The sequence below is a fragment of the Delphinus delphis genome, chromosome 6 (genome assembly GCF_949987515.2).
Source record: "Delphinus delphis chromosome 6, mDelDel1.2, whole genome shotgun sequence".
Lineage (NCBI taxonomy): Eukaryota > Metazoa > Chordata > Mammalia > Artiodactyla > Delphinidae > Delphinus > Delphinus delphis.
Window position 1 is genome coordinate 51,212,254 of NC_082688.1, and position 25,109 is coordinate 51,237,362.

At 45.5% G+C, this 25,109-nt stretch overlaps 1 protein-coding gene across 4 annotated transcripts in view; it reads left to right on the plus strand.

Annotated features, from left to right (window-relative positions):
* DOCK8 (dedicator of cytokinesis 8) overlaps positions 1-24,794 on the plus strand; it is a 219,939-nt gene extending 195,145 nt beyond the window's left edge. For all 4 annotated transcript variants that reach the window (XM_060014659.1, XM_060014663.2, XM_060014660.1 and 1 more), the window contains 9 exons: positions 1,397-1,540; positions 3,435-3,566; positions 4,032-4,166; positions 5,592-5,681; positions 9,872-10,108; positions 12,814-12,957; positions 14,189-14,295; positions 23,188-23,358; positions 23,752-24,794. In XM_060014659.1, the coding sequence (XP_059870642.1) occupies positions 1,397-1,540; positions 3,435-3,566; positions 4,032-4,166; positions 5,592-5,681; positions 9,872-10,108; positions 12,814-12,957; positions 14,189-14,295; positions 23,188-23,358; positions 23,752-23,812 (1,221 nt within the window). In that variant the 3' untranslated portion in view covers positions 23,813-24,794. The remainder of the gene's footprint in view (positions 1-1,396; positions 1,541-3,434; positions 3,567-4,031; positions 4,167-5,591; positions 5,682-9,871; positions 10,109-12,813; positions 12,958-14,188; positions 14,296-23,187; positions 23,359-23,751) is intronic.
* Positions 24,795-25,109: the final 315 nt, after the last annotated feature.

Here is a 25,109-nt window from a genome sequence, read left to right on the forward strand (position 1 = left end):
TCCCTCTGATGACAGCTAATAAGGCTGCATAAATAATTGCAGATATATTCCTCTACATGTGGAAAATTGCATACAATACTAATAGCATTCGTTTCTTGGGTCATTAGATTCTTTCAACTGAATCTCCTGGACCTTTTACCATTTCCAATTCAGAAACATCATAATAGAAAGACCAGGTGTGAAAGAAAGGCTGGCCATGAAAGGTTCTGAAGGCCTCCTATATTCCTAAAACTACCTTATAATTTTGGATATGAAGGTACAGGACTGTAAAAGTCTCTCTTCCTTGACTGCTAAGGATGAGTCACTTGATCTTGCAAGCCAGGCCTGCAAGAGGCAGACCGATTTTACTTCACTAGCCAACTCTGGTCAGTTGGTAGTGGCTGAATGGGGTACCATGCTGAGAAGAATTCTGAGACCATATCCAAGCTTCAGGGAAAAGAGTACTAGAATTAATTAGTTCTGTCTGCCATGAGTGTAGTTATAAAAGGAATGGCAAATGTGCTACCTGTGTGCAAGTCCTAAGCTACAAAGGTTTCCAGTTTCTTTTATGTTCCATATGCATTTCTTCTATATCCATGAGACAGGTTGAAGAAAATGATTCTTGACCTGTCAAAAGTATGAGAGTCACTGCCAGAGGCAGAACTGGGGTGAGGTGAGTGAGGCACATGAAGTGCAGAATTTAAGGAAGCACTCACTCTTGAGGTCAAGCAAGTTCAGGGTCACGACTTACAGGACCCTGAGAGTGAGTGTTCCCTAAATTTTGTTTTCACCTCGTTCACCCTAATCCTGGCCCTGATCACTGCATTCTCTATGAGACTCTAAACTCTATGGTTTATGTAAAAGAAAAGTGTGTAGAAAGGAGCGAAATGTTTGGGGGGGGGGGGAGAAAAAAATAGTAACTGCTGCATTGCCATAAAGATTTCATAAAGAAGACCTTCTCATTTGCAATTGTCATATGATATTATGGCCATTCACCTAAAAGCCAAGTCAGTCATAGCAAGTACTTCAGAGGGTCACTCAGCTGGTGAAACAAGGAGTCTAGTTAACTGTTCGTTGGCCTTTGGCTTTTAAAAACCATGACCCCTGCTGGACGTCCCTTAGGGTCCTTTCTCTAAAGCAACTCAACTATTGTTACATTGAGGTAAGTGTCCTTTCTGTATCTCCCAAGAGTTAAAAAGAAAAGAAAATCTTGAGTTTCGAAGGCCAGTTGTTCTGTGCATTCTTTCAAAATGAGTGGCAGCCAAAGGCTCTTCTGGGTGGAATTACAGACCTTGTATGATCAGGGATGGTGAGGACCTTGGAGCCAGGCTTCCTCCTCCGTATGTTATGGGTTCCTGTGGTGCCTTTGTTAGTCAGGTTCCCCTGTTCTCCTGGCTCATACTGTGATCTCTTTCAGAATATTTCTTCCAACGTGCTGGAGGAGTCTGCGGTTTCTGATGACACCCTGTCGCCGGACGAGGACGGGGTGTGCTCCGGCCGGTACTTCACCGAGAGCGGCCTGGTGGGCCTCCTGGAGCAGGCGGCCGAGCTCTTCAGCACGGTCAGTGCACACAGCTGTCCGGGCTTCCACAGTCAGCCTGAACTCTGGCGTCGGTGCCCTGAGTGCCGGTCTTAACGTCCAGCCAGTCCCACTTCATGATGACACCACGTGCAGGGGCGTGCAGGGCAGGGGAGGGGCTGGAGGGCTTTGACATATGTAGATCGCCTCAGCTCTCAGGGAGGCGGGAAGGCCCTTCGTCACTGCAGTATTCTGGTTTTCACTGCCTCAGCTCTCAGGGAGGCGGGAAGGCCCTTCGTCACCGCGGTATTCTGGTTTTCACTGCCTCAGCTCTCAGGGAGGCGGGAAGGCCCTTCGTCACTGCGGTGTTCTGGTTTTCACTGCCTCAGCTCTCAGGGAGGCGGGAAGGCCCTTCATCACTGCAGTATTCTGGTTTTCACTGCCTCAGCTCTCAGGGAGGCGGGAAGGCCCTTCGTCACTGCGGTATTCTGGTTTTCACTGCCTCAGCTCTCAGGGAGGCGGGAGGGCCCTTCGTCACTGCAGTATTCTGGTTTTCACTGCCTCAGCCCTCAGGGAGGCGGGAGGGCCCTTCATCACTGCAGTATTCTGGTTTTCACTGCACACTCATTGGCTGGGCAGCAGTTTCACAGTATTATTTCCATTTAACAGAGGTGGAAACTAAGCCACAAAGAGGGAAATGGCTTGCCCAGGGTTACACAATAAATCACGAGGCACGTTCCCACTCTCTTATTTTCCCTCTCTTTGAGAGAGGGACTCAGCTGACAGCTGAGTAATCCTCAGGGTCGTCACAGACCAGGGACAGCTCAGAGAAATGTGAGACTCCCCGCATTAACCTAATCTGGGTCTAAACACTCCTAATAAGAGAAAAATATGTAGAGGTTAAAAATATATAGATTAAGTCATTGAGATTCAGTGCAGGGAAGAAAGTATGTTGTTCATTTTCATAGTTTCCCTACTCCCTCAAATTTTTTTTTAAAATAAATTCATTTTATTTATCTATTTTTGGCTGCACTGGGTCTTCGTTGCTGCTCGCAGGCTTTCTCTAGTTGCAGCAAGTGGGGGCTACTCTTCATTGTGGTGCGCGGGCTTCTCACTGCTGTGGCTTCTCTTGTTGTGGAGCATAGGCTCTAGGCACAGGGGCTTCGGTAGTTGTGGCTCACGGGCTCAGAAGTTGTGGCTCGTAGGCTCAGCGGCCATGGCTCACGGGCCCAGCCGCTCCGCGGCATGTGGGATCTTCCCGGACCAGGGCTCAAACCCACGTACCCTGCATTGGCAGGCGGGCTCTCAATCACTGTGCCACCAGGGAAGCCCTCCCTCAAATTTTAAGCCAAGCAGATATTTAATACTTCACTCTGTTTAGCTGATCCAGTTTTGTTTTCATCTTGATATTTTTCTTTCTTCTCTACTTTTCATTCCCAAGTTTCCATCCTACAATCTATGTATTTTAATTATTCTTTTGACTGTCTTCTCTTTTTCCAGCTTTCCCTTTCAGAATTCACATAAAGTCCAAGATACTCTTGTTTTTCCTGGAATTCTAGAAAACCAGGTAGTTAGACCCCTAACTCTTTTCAGGAATGCAATGAACATCTGGCTACAGGAGGACCCCTGTTGACATTTAAATATGCTAAAGCTGCCTTCCTGAATTGTTCTTAGTTCCTGCTGCCAGTCTCCTGTCCTATTTTTTTTCCCCAGGAAACCCCCTTTTCCAACTTAACATTATCAAATAGGACCATTTAGTGTGTCTAGTTCAGTTTGAATGCTACAGCCATCCCAGAGATGCTCAGACTTTATTCCTGCTCTATAAAATATTGTGGTGCCCCAATAAATCCATTCTCCGATGCCTAATGCACTCTGGTTGCTCTTTTAAGTTTCCAGTGGATTAAATTCTCTTTGATTTTTTTCCCCTCTTTCCAAGGGAGGACTGTACGAGACGGTCAATGAGGTCTACAAGCTGGTCATCCCCATCCTGGAAGCTCATCGAGACTTCCGGAAGCTGACCTCCACCCACGAGAAGCTGCAGAAGGCCTTTGACAGCATCATTAGCAAGGTAGCGGGGGCATCCTGGCTAACAGGTCCTATAATCTGGCAGCAGGTGACCCTGTCTCAGAGATGCTTAGCCCTCCTTCCTCTCTAGGGAGTGATTTACCTTAAGGACATCATTACTGTAGCTCTCTCCTATCACACGGAAGAGGGCTGAGAATAGACAGAGGACCGTGATTCAAACCGTGAAAGAAGGCAGCTTGAATTACTTTACAACCAGGAATGTGAAAATCTTAAATTCACTTAAGAGAAGTCCTAGAAATCTTTCATGGGATTTTTTTTTTTTTGCCATTATTTCCCAAGTTTATTCCATAAACATTAAAAAAACTTTTTAAAGGAGTGAATTCTGTTTGTATTAGCCACAGGAATAGAATGCTTTATAACCCAACAAGAGAAGCCTCCTGCCCTCTCATCTCAGTGGATCCTCATGAATTACATAACTAAGGAGAGGTTTTCTTATTTTGTTCATCAGGGTCATAAGAGAATGTTTGGAACCTACTTTCGAGTTGGTTTCTACGGATCCAGATTTGGGGACTTGGATGAGAAGGAATTTGTTTACAAAGAGCCTGCAATTACCAAGCTTCCTGAGATCTCTCATAGACTAGAGGTAAGCCGAGTGATTCCGGGTAATTGACATTGTGTGCTTTACACAGACAGGTTAGAGTGGGTCATTACCACAAAACCAAGAGTCATGGATTCCTCGTTGATCCATATATAAAGTTTCCCCCATTGCTTGTATAATATCAAGATATTAGGTGAGATCATGAGGTAAAGCAAGATAAGGATAGCTTTCCCCTAAGATTCTGTACATACTTTTCAAACTTTGTACGTGTATATGGTGAATATTTATTTTCAGGACCATCCACATTCAATCAATGTCATGTGCTTTCTTATAAACCTTTCCAAATTTTAGTAATAGTTGTTCAGCTTGAAGTTTATCATCTTGACTTTGAAGTCATTGGGCCAAATTATCAAATTACCCCTAGAAAATGCTGTGGTCATCCTTCTGGTGTCACCAGACAGCACTTCCCACTTCTGACACGGAGATGCTTGACTAGAGGCCTGCTGTGACCTGGAACAAATGAACTCTCCCTGCTGACCAAGGAGCACCCCTCTTTGGATAATCAGAGTCAGTGTCCCATTACATGGGCTGGCAGCCCCAATCCAACCTGCTGTTTATATTTGATCCGTAACGCAGCAGAAGAGAGCAGCATGTTCTTGGAGGAAAGGCTGGAGAAAAGGAGAAACAGCATAGAGAAAAGTGAGGAAAAAAGAAGCAGACGTTGAAAGGGCCAAGCACTAAGAGCTCAGGAGGAAAGCCAAGGGGTGCCCTCAAAACAAAACCATCTCAGACCGAATAACTGGGCTCCCCTGAACTGCTGACAACAACCAGAGATTCACTTCTTTGCTTTCTTGCTATTGCTTTGAATTTATGCCCTTTCGTGGCTGTCAAACTTAAAACCCTTTCATTGTCAAATTGCCCCATCCGTGCCAAATGAGACAAGAGACTTTAATCCTTACTTGACCCGAAGAAGCCACGGCTCAGAGTGGTTGGGTGACTTGCCCAAAGTTCAGCTCATGAGAGGAATTAGTAATTGACCCCAGGCCACTTGGTTCCCTAATATGTTTCCCCAGTTTAGTACTAGAAGCATATATTTTATCTTCCTGTGTGCTGTGGTTTGTCCCATTATGGGAAGCCTGGTGACCTCCAAAACCCTAGGGTACAAAAGGCAAGAAATAAATAGTTCCATGCCCCTGGAGCGTCTTTAGGAAATATGATGATGTTGGTTGAATTAGATGTCAAGCATACAGTTTATAGGGAAGCATATATCAGTTTGCAATGCTGGACTTCCTTATGTTTTTATTTTTGTCTCAGGAAATGCTGAACTTGCCTCATTAGCTCAGAGGGACTTTCAGTAATCAAAGAGCATATTCTCCCTTACACTTGTTCCAAACGTATTCCACTTCTGAGAGACAAAGAGTTGCAATATATTAAAATAACCTTTATAATCTGTTGGTTTCTCTTGCCTAGGGATTTTATAGTCAATGTTTTGGTGCAGAATTTGTGGAAGTGATAAAAGACTCTGCTCCTGTGGACAAAACCAAGTTGGACCCTAACAAGGTATGGGAAAATTGCAAAAAACAACCATCAGGCTCTGATTCCCTATGTTCTACACCCAAAAACATAACATGACCTCCTCTGTCTGGACTCTTCAAGTCATTTCAATGCAGCCGAATATTTTTTGTCTACGGTTTAACTACTATTTGGTTAGGTCTTAAAGAAACAATACTCAAAGGCAGGGATCATCATAGGAGCTACCAGTTATTAAAGATCAACTGTGTGCCTGACACTACATTAGACCCTTTACGTACACCATTTCATTTCATCCTCCTAAAGCCCTTTGAAATAAGTGTTGTTATTCCTATTTTACAGATGAGAAAAGAAAGGGTAAGCAACTTTCCAAGATCATGCAAGTGTCAGAACCAGTATTCAAACTCAGGGTCTGTCATCCTCAAACCTGCACTTTTTTTTTAAAGAAGATTTTTTTTTTTTTTTTTTTTTTGGTACGCGGGCCTCTCACCGTTGTGGTCTCTCCCGCTGCGGAGCACAGGCTCCGGACGTGCAGGCTCAGCGGCCATGGCTCACGGGCCCAGCCGCTCCGCGGCATGTGGGATCTTCCCGGACCGGGGCACGAACCCGTGTCCCCTGCATCGGCAGGCGGACTCTCAACCACTGCGCCACCAGGGAAGCCCCAGAAGATTCTTTTTTAAAAAAAAATTTATTTAATTTATTTATTTTGGGCTGTGTCGGGTCTTCATTGCTGCGCACGGGCTTTCTCTAGTTGCAGTGAGCGGGGGCTACTCTTCATTGCAGTGCGCGGGCTTCTCATTGTGGAGGCTTTTCTTGTTGTGGAGCACGGGCTCTAGGCGCGCGGGCTTCGGTAGTTGTGGCTCGCAGGCTCTAGAGCACAGGCAGTTGTGGCCTACGGGCTTAGTTGCTCTGCGGCATGCGGGATCTTCCCGGACCAGGGCTGGAACCCGTGTCCCCTGCATTGGCAGGCGGATTCTTAACCACTGCGCCACCAGGGAAGTCCCAAACCTGCACTTTTAGTCACTTCTCTTTATTGCCCTTCTATTAAAACCTTGAATCCTCAATTTAAAATATGTTGAAAAGATACAAACTTCTCACTGACAGCATTTGGTGGAGGCCTTCTTTTCAGCCAAGTGCAGGGTCATTGTGCTGTTGGAGGAATGATGAAAAGGGCTTGGACTTCAGTTTCCTCACTTTTCAAGTGAGGGTGTATTCTGTCTCACCCCCAGTTGGGTGTACTGCAATACAATTCTGATGCTCACCACCCAGAGTTAGGGTCAGACTCCACCAGTTACAGGCTCGTCCTGCGGAGACTGCCCTAACTTCAGACACCAGCCTCAAGTGGGACCCCAGGCCACTTGCACTTCTGACCAGACAAATATAAATTTGTGGGTTCCCATAGCACCTCTCAGTAGATAAACCACTAGAATGCCTCCCAGAACTCAGAAAAGGGCTACACTGATGATTATAGTTTCATGATAAAGGGTACACATAGGGCAAGATCTGGGATGTATCCCAGAGTTTCTATGCCCTCTCCTTGTGGAGTCCAGGCGTGTCACCCTCCTGGCATGTCAATGTGTTCACCAACCGGGAAGGTCTACCAAGCCTTGGTGTCCAGGGTTTTTATTGGGGTCTCATTACATAGGCATGATTGATTAAATCATCAACTACATTACTGAACTCAATCTCCAGCCCCCTCCTACCCCAGCAGTCAGGCTGGCCCAGAGTCTCAGATCTCTAATCAGAAGTTCATTCTTTTCGATGACCAGCCACCATCCTGAAGCCATCTAGGGACCCACCATGAATTACCTCATGAGAATAACAAAGACACTTCTATCACTCAGAAAATTCCAAGGGTTTTTGAAGCTGTGCCAGGAAAGAAGGACAAATACCAGACACTTTTTTTTTTTTTTTTTTTTGCGGTACATGGGCCTGTCACTGCTGTGGCCTCTCCCGTTGTGGAGCACAGGCTCCGGACGCGCAGGCTCAGCAGCCATGCCTCACGCGCCCAGCCGCTCCGCGGCACGTGGGATCTTCCCGGACCGGGGCACGAACCCACGTCCCCTGCATCAGCAGGTGGACTCTCAACCACTGCGCCACCAGGGAAGCCCCGATACATTCTTTATTATACCACAGGTGATGCCTACCCACTCAGCCCAGCTCACAGACAGATATGCACATGAGAGAGCTTTCTAAGCTGCTGGAAATAATGCAAGTTCAAGGTATTTTTAAGGGCTGAGGGACAGAGGAGCAGTCATCATCTGGCAGGCCTATAAAATGAAGAAGAGTTCAGACTCTTCTCTCAGTTCTGTCCTCCAAGATATTATGAAGATGATGCAAGTAGGGAGAAGTGTCCAAATCTAAGAGTTTGTTTTTCTACACATTTCAAAGGACTCACTCACTTCAGATACACTCCCTAATCTAGCCTGGAAGCAATAACTGTGGTAAGTAGCTGAGCTAAGCTTCACACAGAAATGTTTGACGTCTTTGAAAGACAGGATTGGCTGTGTGCCCACAGTGATCTGGGCACAGCACATGCCACATAGAGTTACCAGTGACATCCCTGATACGGTGCTCTTTTCCCCTCTGTTAAAACGCCCAAAGTTGGTTGTGAGAGTTTTAAATGAGAATCTGCAGCCAGAATTACAGCCAGATTTCATCACACTCAATAGTGATTTATGGTCTGAGATCAGTGACCTCATCCATCCATTTCAGTGGGTGGGTATTGCAGTGACTATAGTCATTGTTATTCTTTTTTTTTTAATACATTTATTTATTTTTGGCTGAGTTGGGTCCTCGTTGCTGTGCACGGGCTTTCTCTACTTGCGGCAAGCAGGGGCCACTCCCCGCTGCGGCGCACAGCCCTCTCACTGCGGTGCCTTTGACCCTTGCGGAGCACAGGCTCCAGGCTCACCGGCTTCCATAGTTGTGGCACATGGGCTCAGCCGCCGTGGCTCACGGGTTCTAGAGCACAGGCCCAGCAGGTGTGGCGCTCGGGCCCAGCCACTCTGCGGCACGTGGGATCTTCCCGGACCGGGGCACGAACCCGTGTCCCCTGCATCGGCAGGTGGACCCTCAACCACTGCACCACCAGGGAAGCCCAAGGCCTTCTTTCTAAATAAGTGCTCTTCTTCACAGTATGTGTGTGTGTGTGTTCGTGTGTATGTGTGTACGTATTTTTAATGAAATAGGTGCAGTAAAATTCACTTTTTTGGTGTTTATTTCTATGAATTTTGACAAGCACGTGGAGCCACCACCAAAATCAGACAGAAAAGTTCCGTCACCGCAAAATATTTCCCCATATGCCTCTTTGTAGTCATTCCCTCCCTCTGTTTTCAGCCCCTGACAGTCACTAATCTGCATTCTGTCTTTGTAGTCTTGCTTTTCCCAGAATGCCACATAAATGGAGTGATACAGTAAATAAGTGGAATCATAGAGCCTTCTGAGTCTGGCTTCTTTCACTTGGCACAATACATTTGCGATTCATCCGTCTTGTAGTGGTTCATTCCTTTTTATTGCTGAGTAGTATTCTGCTGTAAGGATGTACCACCGTTTGTTTATCCATTCCCCACTTGAGGGGCATTTGGGTTGTTCCTGTTTTTTGTCTATTGTGAATAATGCTGCTATAGACCTCTGTGTACAGGGCTTAGTGTAAACACAAGTCTTCATTTCTACTGGGCACGTGCACCAGAGTGGGATTGCTGGGTCATATGGTCAGTATAATTTAACTATATAAGAAACTGCGACCTGTTTCCTAAGGTGGCTGTACCACCGTACATTCCCGCCATCAGTGTGTGAACACTCCAGCTGCTCCCCATCCTTCTCAGCCCTTGGTGTTGTCAGTTGCTTTAGTTTGGCCATTCTCATAAACCTGCAGTGGTCATAGTTGTTCTGAAAAGGAAAGCTTTGCTTCTTCTGAATAGCAGTTTGCAAACTCTCATACCAAGTTTCAGTTGGATCAGCAGCTCTGCTAGGAGGGGCAGCTTGTGGACCTGACTTCACACGGGTGCACTCCCGTCCCTTCTCCCAGTCCCGTCTCTCATATCCCTGGGGTGGAGAGGAAGGATGGCCGATGGCTGATGTCTCGCCTGATGCTTTCAGCTTCCGTGGCTTTTGTGAGCGCAGAGGGGTGGTGCTGCCCCTCTGTGTTCCGCGTGCCCCCCAGTGCATCCTGGGTGGAAGTTTGCAGACCAGCTCATCCCTTGCCTTTCCCCCCTCAGGCCTACATACAGATCACTTTTGTGGAGCCCTACTTTGACGAGTATGAGATGAAAGACAGGCTAACCTACTTTGAGAAGAATTTCGATCTGCGGAGGTTTATGTACACCACCCCCTTCACCCTGGAGGGCCGGCCTCGGGGAGAACTGCACGAGCAGTACCGGAGGAACACCGTCCTGACCACCATGCATGCCTTCCCCTACATCAAGACCAGGATCAGCGTCATCCAGAAGGAGGAGGTAACGGCACTGGAGGGAATGGGCTCTGGACAGAAGCCAGGGAGGGAGTGGGAGTGGGCCTGGGTCACCTCCCAGGCTGACACACAAACCTCCTTCATGCTCCTTCATGGCAGACTCAGGTGCACATCTAAAAAGGGATGCCGTTGAAATATTATTTATGCTGGTTATCCTATCACTGTCGTGGTGCCAGGGAATCCATTTAGGCAGCTACATGTTTTATAGCACACTTTATATTTAAGTATTTTCTACTTTAAAGTTATATCTTTAACATAAATCTAGGTACGCAATTATAATACTTACTATGTCTTTATATGTTAATGTTAAATTTACATGAAATATCAAAGTTTACAATATTTTTTATTAGATTTTTATATATTTAAAAGCTTACGTGTGATTCAGGCAGCGTTCTGTTGTTCATTGTCAGAGGCAGGAACAGCAAGTGAGCAGCCCCAAGGAGTCTGTGTTGAGCTGGAAGAGGGCACCATGCCAGTCAGACAGGAGACCAGCTGTCTTCTAGTCCCAGCATCCTCCTGTGACGTTGCACAAGGCTCTTATCTTCATTCAGTTTCCTTATCTAAATGTTGATACAGGGAAGACCTCTTTCTTTTTTCTGGTTCCATGTGTAGCAGAAGTCTTCAAGTTCATTGTAATGGCACTGATGGAGAAAATCTCTCAAGCTACAAAACTGCTCAAAACATTTTACTTTACAATATATACATGTGCACTTATTTGTCATTCATTTTGTGTAGAGCCACAGCCTTGTCTGTGATTTAGGGTTGGCTGATCACGATTCAGCACTGTCTTTCTTGTATAAACCATATGCAATGTCTACCCATATGCAATGTCCAGGATGTTCAGTTTGGGTTTCTGTAAAGCAGAGTGAGAGCTTAAAGATCCTTGTTAAACAATATAAGAGCAGAATGCTTCTGGATTTTTATGATTTTTTTTTTCCCCTAGCCTTTTACCATTGTCTTGTGCACACCTAATAAGACAGGAATCTTTTTTTTTTTTTTTTTTTATCACGGTACGCGGGCCTCTCAGTGTTGTGGCCCCTCCCGTCGCGGAGCACAGGCTCCGGACGCGCAGGCTCAGTGGCCATGGCTCACGGGCCCAGCCGCTCCGCGGCATGTGGGATCTTCCCAGACTGCAGCACGAACCCGTGTCCCCTGCATCGGCAGACGGACTCTCAACCACTGCGCCACCAGGGAAGCCCCAACAGGAATCTTTTATAGCAACTTGCTTTCATAACATCTTGCCCAAGCATTAGCTTGGTTTTCATAGAAACAACTCTTCTTCTTTCCACAGCCATAGTTCACCAGTTTATGCATTATTGAATTAGATTAGCTCATTAAAATAACAAGTGTAACAGGCATAAGCAAGTTGGTAAACAAACACTGATGAGTTGTGGTGAATACACACCTCCCTGGCAGGAGCACGGGGGCTGAGGTTACTGGAGAGCCACCCACCAGCTCAGGTGTTCAGCAGCCACATCAGAGAGTGGTTTTTACAGAGGGCAAAGGAAGCCAGAACTGATGACTCAGCTGAGAGAAGGTTTGCTTAGAAGGCATCTGCTGTATTTCTTACTGTTGTAGACTCTTGAGCACTAGGACATGTCAGCACAGCACAGAAATAAACTCACGGTCCCAGTAAGAGTCCTCACAATTTTTCTGGGCCATTTGTAGTTCCCTAAGAACCTCAGTGTGTTAGTTTTTTAGAGCTGTTGTAACCAAGTACCACAGACTGGGTGGCTTCAACAACAGAAATTTCTTGTTTTATAGTTCCAGAGGCCAGAAGTCAAAAATCAAGGTGTTGGCAGGGTTGGTTCCTTCTGAAAGACGTGAGGGAAGGATCTATTCCGGGCCTCTTTCCTTGGCTTGTAGATGGCTGCCTTCTCCCTGTGTTTCTTCACGTCATCTTCCCTCTGTGCATGTCCCTATGTCCAGATTTCCTCTTCTTGTAGAGACATATAGGTCATATTGGATGAGGGCCCATCCTAATGACCCCCTTTGAACTTGGTTACCTCTATAAAGACCCTGTCTCAAATAAAGTCACATTCCGAGGTACTGGGGTTTAGGAATTAAATACTTGAATTTGGAGGGGACATGAATCCATCAGTAAAATTCAGAAAAGGTCATACTCCAAGCCAACAGAACTTAGCAACTAGCAGATTGACCCTTAAGAGAATTCTCTTTACTGAGAATTCACCTTCAGGGTGAGTTAGAAAAGGCACACATGATGCCAAAATTGTGTGTATGGTGGAGAAGAAAATCTTGAATGCTGCGCTTCTAACAGCTTTCCCAATTATAAGTCAAGTAACTTCTTCCACAATAGGAAAGGAAACCTAACAGTGTAGAAAAAAACATGGATTTTGAATGTGGACATTATTGTGGTCAAAATCTGACCTCCCCACTTATGACCTGTGTCACTTACTTAACCTTACAAATCCCTCTTTGACTGCAAGGTGGAGAGAATAGGAAGTTGTTTAAAGAAGTAAATCATAAATGCATGAAAAGTTCCTGGAACATAAGTCCTCAAGAAATGTTAGGCTCTTCCTTCCTCTTAACCTGTCCTGATTATTCTAAATTTTTCTGAAAGCCTTCTTAGCTGCTGCTTCAAACCCAGTGTCCTCTTTGTCATAGCTTCAGGTTTGTCCGTGGCTTATAAGACCTGACAATGACTTTCCTACATTTATGTCTTACGTTCAGTTTGTTTTGACACCAATTGAAGTTGCCATTGAAGATATGAAGAAGAAGACCCTGCAGTTAGCAGTTGCCGTTAACCAGGAGCCTCCTGATGCCAAGATGCTTCAGATGGTGCTGCAAGGCTCCGTCGGAGCTACTGTCAATCAGGTAAGCGAAACCAGCTGGTGGCAACTCCTCTGGTTCTCGTTATTTTGATTCGTGTTACTATATGCCTGCACCCTCCTTTCTTGAGGTCAATGAGGAGTCTGATCAACATACAAATGATGTTCCTAAGCTTAGACTGAACACTTGAGGAGGTCCCTTCTGCTTCATGTAACAACCCAAGGTAGACGAGAAATCCTAGAGATGAGTGGACCGTGTCTAAGGAGTAGCATTTTTTGGAGAAGTTGGGACCAATCTTGGCAATATGATCCAGATGGAGTGCTTAGTCATGCCCAATTTAGGCAGAGTTGTTGCAAGGCTTGAGATAAATCTGAGAAGGCCTGTAGGAGAGAAGGGAAAGGGTCTAGGACATTTCACCTGGGTCAGTCACCAGATGAAACCAGTATGCCAGGAGTGTTGCTAAGCAGGAGTGACCTGGAACCGGCTTCTTGGGCCACTTCAAAACAGACTGAATCTTCTCAGATCCATTAGAATTCTAACTCCGATCTCAGCATGGAACTAATCCGGCCTCAGATGGAGGGCATACTAGCTTAGTTCTCTCTGTCCAGATGTGCTTCCTTAATTTCAGAACTAGATCAGAACCTCCACACGCAAAAACTCAATGAGTGCCGTGACCCTTTCCTCATTCGGCACAACTGGACTCCCCAGCAAAAATCCTCTGTCCACATAATATCAAGGGGACAGAAATAGTATTTGTTACATTTCTATGATCAGAAAATATTAGGAGGCTTTTGCTTTTGTAAGTCCCAATCTTTTAATGAAAATGGGAGACTTTATAAGCCCACAACCATAGATTACACATGTACTATGCATATCTCTGACTCAAGCCAGCAATTACGCAAAAGGGTGCTTGCCACTAGGGCAACTAGACAAATGAATATGAATGGCTGGATCAAGAGAATCTCTATTTTCAGAAAAGCAACTCTAATCACATACCCTTTGATGTAGTATATTACCTTTCTATATGAAGGAAAATCTGTAATTAGTAGTATTTGATTAAGGAAATACATGTATACTTTTGAATATTCTCCTAAAACTGCAAACTCCTCCTAAGGGATCAGCATTTTCCTGAGAAGTTCAAGACCTTCCTTGATTTTTTGTTTTGGTCAAACTAACAAAATTAAATGTTCAAACTATGACCTCACTCCCAACATTTCCTCCCAAGTAATTTCACTTTCTTTCCAACATCAGTAATGTTTTTCACTTTTCCCATCAGGGACCACTGGAAGTAGCCCAAGTATTTTTGGCTGAAATTCCAGCTGACCCAAAACTCTATCGACATCACAACAAGTTGAGATTATGCTTTAAAGAATTCATAATGCGGTAAGAGGGGAAATGGCTGGGATTTCAGTAGAGCAGTGGTTTTCAAATTGTGGTCCTCAGGCGAGCAGCTTCAGCATCACTTGAGAAATTTGCTAGAGAGGAAAATTCTCAGATACCAGTCAGACCTACTGAGTAAGACTCTCCAGAGGTGGGACCCAGCAACCCATATTTTAACAAGTCCTCCAGGGGATTCGGACGCGTGTTCAAGTTTGAGAAGCCTGCATAGAGCAACACTACTTGCACTAGAAGCTCACAAACTGTATGGTGCTTTCATATTTATCATCTCACATTGTAAAATAAATCTTCATTTTACAAAAGAGGAAATGGAGGTTCAGAGATGGGAAATGATTTTACTTAAGGTCACACAGCAAGTTAGTAGCAGAGTTGAGTTCAAACCAGGTCTTCTGAATCCAAGTAGCGAATACTTCCTTCAACGTGCTGCTGTTCCACTGATGAATTAGAGCCTGAGAGGTTCTTGGCATTGGCAGTCTTTGTAGTTTCCCATATCATACAATAACTTATTTTTATAAATGTAAAAGACTGCCTCAAATTGAGAGATAGAGGCGAGATTCTAAAACTAGAATTTTACAAAGGTATCAATCATCTCTATGGCAATTCCCACTGGCAGACAAGCGTCCTCTCTGCTCCTGAATTCTGCAGTAGAGCTGGCTCCAAGAGCAGCCTGTTCAGGCTGGATAGGAAGTGAATCTTGGGACAAGGTCTTGCAAGTTGCTGCAATGCACACAGGTATACTGGGACTCCTGTGGCCCTAAAAGGAATGATTATGAAGGATGTGGATGGCGCCTCACGCATAAGAGAGAAGGACATCAGAAGTACATGTACTAATATTTCTTTTCACCCAGGGTCTTAGAGCAGCATATAAAGTATAGGAATATCTTCACTTGGCAGGTGGGGATAAAGGAGGCTAAAAGTTAAAGTTTGCTAAATTCAGTGAAAACTCACCAGAATGCTAGTGTCAGGTGAGGTTCTCCTCCTTCACAGGCTTTGGTGAGACATATGTAAATTTGCTACGTATAAGGGAGACATTCTTTGTCCTGCGGTGAATCTCAGCTGCTTAGTAATAGGGGTGTGTGTGTGTGTGTGTGTGTGTGTGTGTGTGTGCGTGCACACTATACACATGCACAGACAGAAATTATATTTATTAATGTTTTGTATTTGAATTGTTTCCTGTATTTCATAACAATTTTGACATTACACAAAATCTAGATATTCTTCAGTAAAGAGTGCATTTTCATAAAACGAAAGGCTAGAAAAGTATTGGGGGAATTTTTAAAGATCAATTTACTTTCCACGTATCTTCATATAAAATGAAGTTATTGTGAAAAGCCCATGAAGGTGGCAGTGGCCCGGGCCTCTCTGGACCTCTGCAAGGACCTGTGAAGTGTTTAATGAGCACACACTAGGACCCAGGTATGATATTTGTTGTAGGAATACAGGAGCTGGGTATTCCTCTGCTCCTGACAATAGGACTTTTACCTGGCTAAATAACAAAGCAATGCAGCATGTTCTAAGAACTGTGGAGAGTACACAAAATATAGGGCTAAGAGTTCAGAAAAGAACGGTCAGTTGCAGTCTGCAGTGGCTAGGGAAAGCTTTGTGGGAAAACATCACTTGAACCTCGTCTTGGGTATGTAGGTGGTAAGAAGCGGGCAGTGGGAAGACAGAGGCATTACTGGTAAAGGGACCAACAGTAGCACAAGACACAGAGGCAGGGCTGTCCTTGATACGTCTGGGCTCCTCTGAGTTGGCAAGAGCAGTGCATTCTGTGGGCATGCCAGCACAGGGAGGGGAGCCTGGGAAGACAGCACTATTGACAAGTGGGGCTCTGAATAGAATATAGATGTAAAAGGAAGCTTGCTAAGAGAAGTGATTTTTTAGTTAAAATGTCCTTATAAAATCCCTGTCGAGGGCTTCCCTGGTAGCGCAGTGGTTGAGAGTCCGCCTGCCGATGGCTGCGGACCTTCCCCCTGCTGGGTGGGCTGCCGCCCTGTTCTAGGAATGCCCCAAGAATATCTGTCAGCGCTTCTCAAACTTCACTGTGCAAAACAAATGACCTGGGGATCTTGTCAAAATGCAGATTCTGATTCAGTAGTTCTGGGGTGGGCCTGAGACTCTGCATTTCTAACAAGCTCCCAGGTGCTGCTGAAGCTGCCAGATGGGACCGATCTTTGAGCAGAGGCTGCAAAGCTGTAGAGGTTGCTTGACTGCTGCCAACTCACATTTTCTCCTCCCTGCCCCCTCCCCGAGAGCTTCACGCGTCAGGTCCTGCCTACTGTCACTCACCCTTTTTCCTCCCCTTTCCTCCCTTCACAGGAGGAAATGTGCCATTACTATTAACACCTTTGAACAACTATAGATGCCAGTTCATTCAGCAAACATTTATTGAGCCCATACTTTGTGCCAGGCACCCTGCTACCTGTGTGCAAAGATGAAGTTCCAGTACAAATGAGACAAGGCTACAGGCAAAACAGTACTTCTGCTCACTACTTCATTGTCAAAGTCAAAGTACAGTGACTTTCATTCCACTTTATTTCACATGCATCAGAAGTAGTGGGTGAGGGCTTCCCTGGTGGCGCAGTGGTTGAGAGTCCACCTGCCAATGCAGGGGACACGGGTTCGTGCCCCTGTCCGGGAAGATCCCACATGCCGCGGAGCGGCTGGGCCCGTGAGCCGTGGCCGCTGAGCCTGTGCATCCGGAGCCTGTGCTCCGCAAAGGGAGAGGCCACAACAGTGAGAGGCCCGCGTACCGCAAAAAAAAAAAAAAAAAAAAAAAGTAGTGGGTGAGATTGTGGTGAAGGTTGCATAACTGTATTAATCTACTAAAACTAATCAAACTGTATTATTTACAAGGGTAAATGTGATGATCTGTAACTTATACCCTCAGTACAAGCAGTAGGTGAGGAAACCTTCCTTTCCTCCATTGCTTAATTGCTTCTCAAGTCCAATCAGCAAGTCACAGCTTTGTAATGAATAGAGGAATTGTTTGGTCAAGTTGTTTGCACCCCTGTGTTTTCTCCCTGGAACCTGCTATCAGCAGAGATGATGCAGGAGTGGAAAATGTTTGGGTGTGAAACCGTTCCCGGTTTTGCCTTGAGTGAGCTCCAGCTTCTCAGGAGACTTGGGCTGTAGGTAGATAAGCCCAGGTTTCCAAGGTGAACATAAGTGAGCCTTCCAAGGCTGATTGCTAATAACGGAAATGTACACTTGCTGGGTACACTGTAGCTGGGTCCTGCCACTGGGCAGTGGCCTGTCTGACTCAGCTGTAGTGGGCCTGGATGAAGCCATAAAGAACCTGGCAGGCTGACCTGCTGCAGCTGACACCTGATCCAGCCAGTCCTGCAGCTCTTCAGATGGTTGCCAAGTTGGGGCCTGGATCCCCTTCTGAAACATCTCAGGGTTTCAGAAGCCAAGATGGAGAGGTACAACATACTGTTTCCCTCCTCTGCTCCCCAGAGCACCCAGACCATTTTAAACACTGTAATCTGTGCCAGTCTGTGGTTTTAAATTTTCCTCTTATATTTCTGTCTTAGTCAGCTTGGGCCACTATAGCAAAATACCACAGACTGAGAAGCTGAATAACAGACATTTTTTTCTCACAGTGCTGGAGGCTGGGAAGTCCAAGCTCAAAGTGCCCGCAGATTCAGTTCCTAGGGAGAACCCTCTTGCTGGCTTGTAAATGGCCACCTTCTCACTGTATCTTCACCTGGTAGAGAGATGAAGAAGATAGCTCTCTGGTCTCTTTCTACAAGGGCACTAATCCCATCATGTGGGTCCCACTCTCATGGCCTAATTTAAACCTTCATTCTTCCTAAAGGCCCCACCTCCAAATCCCATCACATGGAAGTCACATGTGAATTTTGGGAGGGACACAAACCTTCATTCCATAACATGTGAACTTTCTCATTCTTATAAAGACTAAGTGATTTTTAAATTCATTTTTTATATTTAAAGAAAAGAGAGCAGGACTCAATGGCACCAGGTCCAGGTTGCCTTTAAGGGACATAGTTTCAGATACATCAGTAGAGTTCCACCGCATAAATGGTCAAAGAGTCTTAACAGGAGTTAAGGTCTGTGAAGAGGAAGGAAAGGCCAAAGGAGAACCAACTGTGTGTAGTGTGGGTGGAAACAGAAGCGGTAGGTGAAAAGAGATCTGAGTATTTGGTGGGAAAACAAAACCTGAAACATTAGCTGACAAAACAAAGCCTGAAACATTATGAGAGGTTGCTCGAGAGCAGGTCCATAGCAGGGACATATGAAGGACTTCTGTCCCTTTTCCAGGTCACAGGGACCTGTCTTAGTGGGCCTAGGAGGCTGGGTGGAAAACTGAGAGCCGAGTGGAGCAGCACACACACACACACATACACACACACACACACACACACACACACACACACACACACACGTGCACGTGGCTTCCCCCTCCCAGGCCTTCTGCAACCATTCCCAAGAGGAAAAATTCCATTTCAGTTACAGGGCTATCCTGTCCTCTTCTCTTAGCGCATCTCCATCCCTGGTTCTCTTGAACAAGGTCTCGATCCTCAGGGCTTGACGGTGCTCTCACTTCAGGGCCAGGGCACCGCGTGGGAGGGTGTCTGGGCTGACTGTGAAATCGAGAATAGTGTGCGATCGTCGGAACCACAGGCCTCTGTAACTCCTCAGGACAGAAGCCCAGGGCCCAAGGAGGCAGAAGACAGTATAATGTGAGTCAGGTCCTAGAGACTAGCCTAGAGTCTGATCTAGACGGACCCCACCCCCCGCTGGGTTCTGGGGTGTTCAGCAGGTCCTCAGAACCTGCTTCCAGGTGTCAGACTCGAGACTGGACACCTTCCCAAGCCCGTAGTCCCAATCTTGCCCCCTTAGGAGGAGGAAGCAGGGCCACTGTGACTTCCCCGAGGCAGGGAGCCCCACTGGCCCCTCTGGGGCCGCCCAGCCAAGGGAAGTAGAGGGGGCTCAGGGCGACAGCCGGAGGATCCAGCCACGGCTGCTCCTGTCTGCCCTGGGGTGCGCTCCCTGCCCCCGTGGTGCCCTGCTCCTTCGGCCTCAGGCGCCTCCCCACAGGCAGCAGCGGGGCACCCGGGACAGTGCTCCTGGTGGGCTGTCTCCCCCGCTTCGCTCCAGGAGAGGCAGGCCACGCCGCCTGCACAGCACTCCTCCCGCAGCCGCTTGGTCAGGTCCTCACACGCCCCACACCATTTCATCCTCATAAACCCACTTTATAGATGAAGGAAGTGTGGTTGAAGGAGACCACGATTAGCCCAAGGTCACACAGCAAATAAGTGGCAGAACCAGGAATTAGACTAGCCTTCCGCTGAGACCGCTGCCCTTGGGATCTGGGGTTTGGTAGAGGTCGGGCTGGGAGGGAAGAAATGCAGGGGACAGTGCTGGAGGTGCCAGCCGAGGTGGCTCTGACCAGGGGACCCTCACATCCACTGCAGCCCTTCCTGTGGAAAGGCCAGATGTTCCTTTGGTGCCCTGCCCCCAAATAATCCTTCCTCAACTTCAAGGGCCTGGACCACATATATCACTCCAGTCACGGGAGGGGGTGGGGAGCCAATCCCTCAGTTTCTCCGGTATCTCTCCTCTCCCTCCGACAGCTGTATTTTTTCACTGGACCTTAGCTGGAGACTTGCTAAAGTGTTACCAGGAAGAAGATGAGAAACGCCGAATACTACAAATTTGGTCTCGGGAGAGAATAGTTCCAACTTGAGACCAAGGCCGTATGCCTTGGATTCTAGCTGAAAGGGTCAGGGTCTTTCCTAGGCAGCATTTGTGGTGTTGGCGTTATGAGTGTGGGCTCTCGGGCCTAGTTGCCTGGCTTCATATATTCACTCTGGGACTTCCCTGGTGGCACAGTAGTTAGGAGTCAGCCTGCCACTGCAGGGGACATGGGTTTGATCCCTGGTCTGGGAAGATCCCACATGCCACAGAGCAACTGAGCCCATGTGCCACAACTACTGAGCCCGCGTGCCACAACTACTAAAACCCGTGCGCCTAGAGCCTGTGCTCCGCAACAAGGGAAGCCACCACAATGAGAAGCCCGCGCACCGCAACAAAGAGTAGCCCCCGCTCGCTGCAACTAGAGAAAGCCCGTGTGCAGCAATGAAGACCCAACGCAGCCAAAGATAAAACAATAAGTAAATAAATAAATAATATCTGCTCTGCCTTAACTAGCTGTGTGGGCTAGTTACCCAACCTTAGTTTCCCCAACTGTAAAATGGGGATAAAATAGTAACTACCTCTTAAAGTTAGTATCAAAAGAGTCAATTCAGAGAGCTTAGAATAGGACTTGGCACATATGAAGTGATTGATGAATATAACATTATGGGGCAAATAGAAACCAGATTGATTTACATAGGGAAGAGACTTAATCTGATTTAAATATAGACATTGTCTGCCCATGACTTGTGTGCCTCTGTAAGGTTTGTAACATAACACACAGTGGGGCTGATGAGACATCAGCCTGGGAGCAACAGGATCCTGGATTTACATCCACCTTTCCTGTTCCCAAAGGTGTATGACTCTGGACAGGGCACTTCATCTCTTTGCATCTTAGTTTCATCAACTATGAAAAAAAAGGGACTGGAATATAAAATCTCTGACATCCCATCATCATTCTTATGTAGAACAAATAGTTTCTGCACTCAGACTGGGTCTATCAGGAATAGTAACAATAATAATAATAACAATAAGTGTTCTAGGTTTTAGCTATGTAACAGTACTATTCTAAGCATTTTATATATTTAATTCATTTAATCTTTACAAAAATTTATGAGGTAGGCTACTTTCACCATCATGTCACAGGTGAAGAAACGAAGGCATGGAAAGCTTAAGTAACTTGCCCAATGTCACAAAGCCAATAAGTAGCAAAGCAGGATTCAGAGGTGAGCACTCCAGCCCCAGAGCCTGTTCTCTCTAGGAAGTACATTCAGTTGCCAGTAACAGAATGGAATTAAGAGTGGCTTAAATAAGATAGAAAATTATTTTTCTCTCATATGAAACAAGATCAGAGATAGGCATCCCAGAGCTGTGTGGTGGTCACTGGACCTTAGCTGGAGACCCTGGCTCTTTCCATTCTTTTGCTCTGCTATCCTGGTTATAGTATATCCATCCTCATAGTCACAGAATGGCTGCTAAGGCTCTGGCCATCACAACTACATCCTAGGCAGGTATCAGGAATAGAAATGAGGAAAGAGCAAAAGGCTACACCCCTTTAAAGAGCTTTCCTAGTGACTTCATCTTATAGCTCTTCAGCCATCCCTATTTATAAGGGAGGCTAGGGAATGTAATTTTCCAGGTGGGTATACCACCTGGAGTTCTGCTACTAAGCAAGAGAGGGAATGGTTGTTGATGAAGCAACTAGCAATTTTTTGGCCATACTGAGGGACTGATATGTGAGCTGTGCTGAAGGAGCATCACAGAGAAGGGAGGGCAAGAGATGCAGAGGGTGAGGGCTGCATGACCACCCTTAGATAGAGGACTATGAAAGTTACCCCCAGCAAAACCGGGAACCATGTTCTGGAAGCACAACTTCCCACCCTTTCTAGTCCCCATCAGTCTGGTTTCTGTAGGACTCTGCTGAAAAATCCCAGCACATCGACTGTAAGAAAATGCTTGTGTTCAGTGAACTTATCAACAAAGGGAGCAGCAAAGGAGGGGGCTGTCTGGAATGGTGGTGTCACTGAGTGAAAGTTGCACAGTTCAGCTGTTTGTGGACCTAATGAAAATGTTACAGATAGGACCATTTTTAAAAAATGATTTGCAATGTAGTTATATGATCCTGTATACATTTCCCAAGAGATGTGGCTCTTCTCTAGGAGGGAAACATAATGCATGGCTCTCTTTAGTTTATGGATTTAAATTAACATAGTGGAAGTTATTTTAACTTTAATAAGAAAATCTAGAGAATATAATCTAAATGGAAGGAAGAAATACAGAAAATATCTATGAAACAACTTTATAAGGTATAAAATTTGTTAAAATATAAAGTTAAAAAAATTCACTCCACCTATTAATATATTTGTCTTTTTAAAACACTATATAAAAATTTAAAAATTTTTTAAGTAATTCAAAAAAAGAAAGAAAGAGCAACCAAACCAAAAAACCAAATCCACCAATGAACAAGAGCTAAAAACTATACTAAAAAAAAAACAAACAAAACACTATATATATTTATAGCTATTATGTCTTCTGATAACAAAGATCACAGAGAGTATAGTTGCTTCTTCCAAAGTTTGCGGAGTAGCCATCCCCAAGTTAGCAGTTCACTCCTGCAGGTCTCTTGTCTGCCAGTGTTACAAAACTGGTCCTTGAAGTCTCCTTGAAGAAACTGATTTCATTTTACACATTGTGGTAGCTCATAACTGTTAGTTTAAGAGGCAATAGAAAAATAATAAGGGGTGATGTAGATTTCTCAGGATTCAAAGGCTATATACCTCCCCTTCCTACCTCTTCCCTGAAACCTTGATATGTAACCTTTGGTATCCTACAGTTTGCTTCAATTAATGTCAAACTTAAAAGATAAGTGAAAATCCAGTTAAGGGCGTGGTTTTGGCGTCCAGGGTGAATTAAATCAATCCATTCTGGGCTTCCCTGGTGGCACAGTGGTTGAGAGTCCACCTGCCGATGCAGGGGACATGGGTTCGTGCCTCGGTCTGGGAAGATCCCACATGCCGCGGAGCGGCTGGGCCCGTGAGCCATGGCCGCTGAGCTTGTGCGTCCGGAGCCTGTGCTCCGCAACAGGAGAGGCCACAATAGTGAGAGGCCCGCGTACTGCCAAAAAAAAAAATATATATATATATATAATTTGTAAGCACTTAAAACTTGTATGAAATGCAACCTCATTTTCTCCCCACCCTGATATTTGCATCTCAGATGCGGTGAAGCCGTAGAGAAAAACAAGCGTCTCATCACGGCAGACCAGAGGGAGTACCAGATGGAACTCAAAAAGAACTACAACAAGCTGAGAGAGAACCTCAGGCCAATGATAGAGCGGAAAATTCCAGAACTCTACAAGCCGATATTCAGAGTTGACAGTCATAAGAGGTAAGAAGAGGGCAGGGGAGGCCTCTTCCCAGAGGATAAAGGATAGCACTTGAGGCCCAGCAATCAGAACTGCAGAGCCTCTGGGTGTGGGAGCGGGCCCTGGAATCAGAGAAGCCACCCAAGCGTGATCTGCTCTGCTTGCATCCCGCTGCCCTTGTGCCTTCTTGACCTCTCCGGGGCCCCTCCATGCGGCCTTCTGCCAGCCATCTTCCCAGGGCCGAATTACTGCCTGTATTTCTTCCGGCACAGCGCGAAGGCATGGCCGCACTTTCCCATACTTACTTACTTTACTGAGTTCTCCATGATTGATGTACTTTTCTAGTGAGTGATTTTCCTCTTTAAAAGGCTAACTGATGTTTCTTACTTCTGTCCTCTCTCCCTCCTTAATTTCAGAGACTCCTTCCACAGATCTAGTTTCAGGAAATGTGAAACCCAGTTGTCACAGGGCAGCTAAGAAAAGCTATCTTCACGCATGAAGACTGGAGGCCCTGTGACCCTGGAGAAGGACCTGCTGGAACTTAAAACAGGACATTTGCCGCACAGGACATGCCACATGCTCCCTGGCCAGACAGCACTCTGGAAGCTTTGGGATCCAAATGACCATGGGAATTACACCCAAATGGGGTCTGAGCAGATCTGGGGCATTTGGGGGATGGAGGTGGTGGAGGATGGTTAATCAGGGGTGCCTGTATATTTATTAAGCCATGTTTTTTTCGCATAATTTTGCAAAACAAAGCATAAACAGCATCTCCTGCTGAGTGTTCAGGAACTGATGACTTCCTCCCGCCTGTATTTGAATTTAACCTGAATTTAGATAAACCCAAATTGCCCAAGGGAAAATGGACAAGTTGTCCACCAACTATTCAGAGTGAACTTCTCTCCTCCCCTCTTTATGGGAAAGGAAGATGACCTTGCTGGAGTACAAAACATTTCCAATAAAACTGTGAGGGGAGGCCTTACTAGAAATCCGAAGATCCTGAAGGCTGGAAATGTGGGGATCAATTAATTATTTGTGAACTTGTTACCCTTTTGGTAACGGTGGACTAATTGTTGTATAGTTATTTTTGCTTTATTGTTCTGTTAGGTGGTTAATTTAACATGCATTTATAGAGGAGCACACTCGAAGCACTGAGTTAGGAGATAATGGTACTCTGAGTGACCTGCCCAAAGTTGCAGATGCTGCAGTTACTTAAATTGAAACAATTCTCCTCCAAAGCTTTGCGTTTTTTCTTATGCTCGCTCCTGCTTGCTCTTTTTCTCATCCTCTCTGGGACCAAGTTTATTTTTATAAAAGGGTAATATTTCTCCTTTCATTTCTGAACATTGTGCATGTGTACATCAACTAAAGAATATATTCAGGATTCTTTGGACAGTGTACTTTAGGAGAAAGAGGAACAAAGTTATTATTTGAGAATTAAATTATATATTTTTTAATATGACTGATTACCTTGACTGGTACTAAAAATGTAATAAGAATTGCAAGCAAAATGTTTCCCTTTGCAACTCGTGTTTTTTATTTCGACAACTCATGACTTTTGTAAAGCATTTCAGAGAAGAAGAAAGATGCATGATCATGGCCTTGGTCAAACAGTGCTATCCAGGGTCACCCCTCGTATATAATATTTAATCTTGGTGGTCATGAGAGAGAATTTAATTTGGATATCCAAGAACGTTTTGCTTACACCATCAGGTATGCATGAATTTATATTCTGAAAGAGGACTGTTTTGTTTTTAAATTACTAAAGCTTACT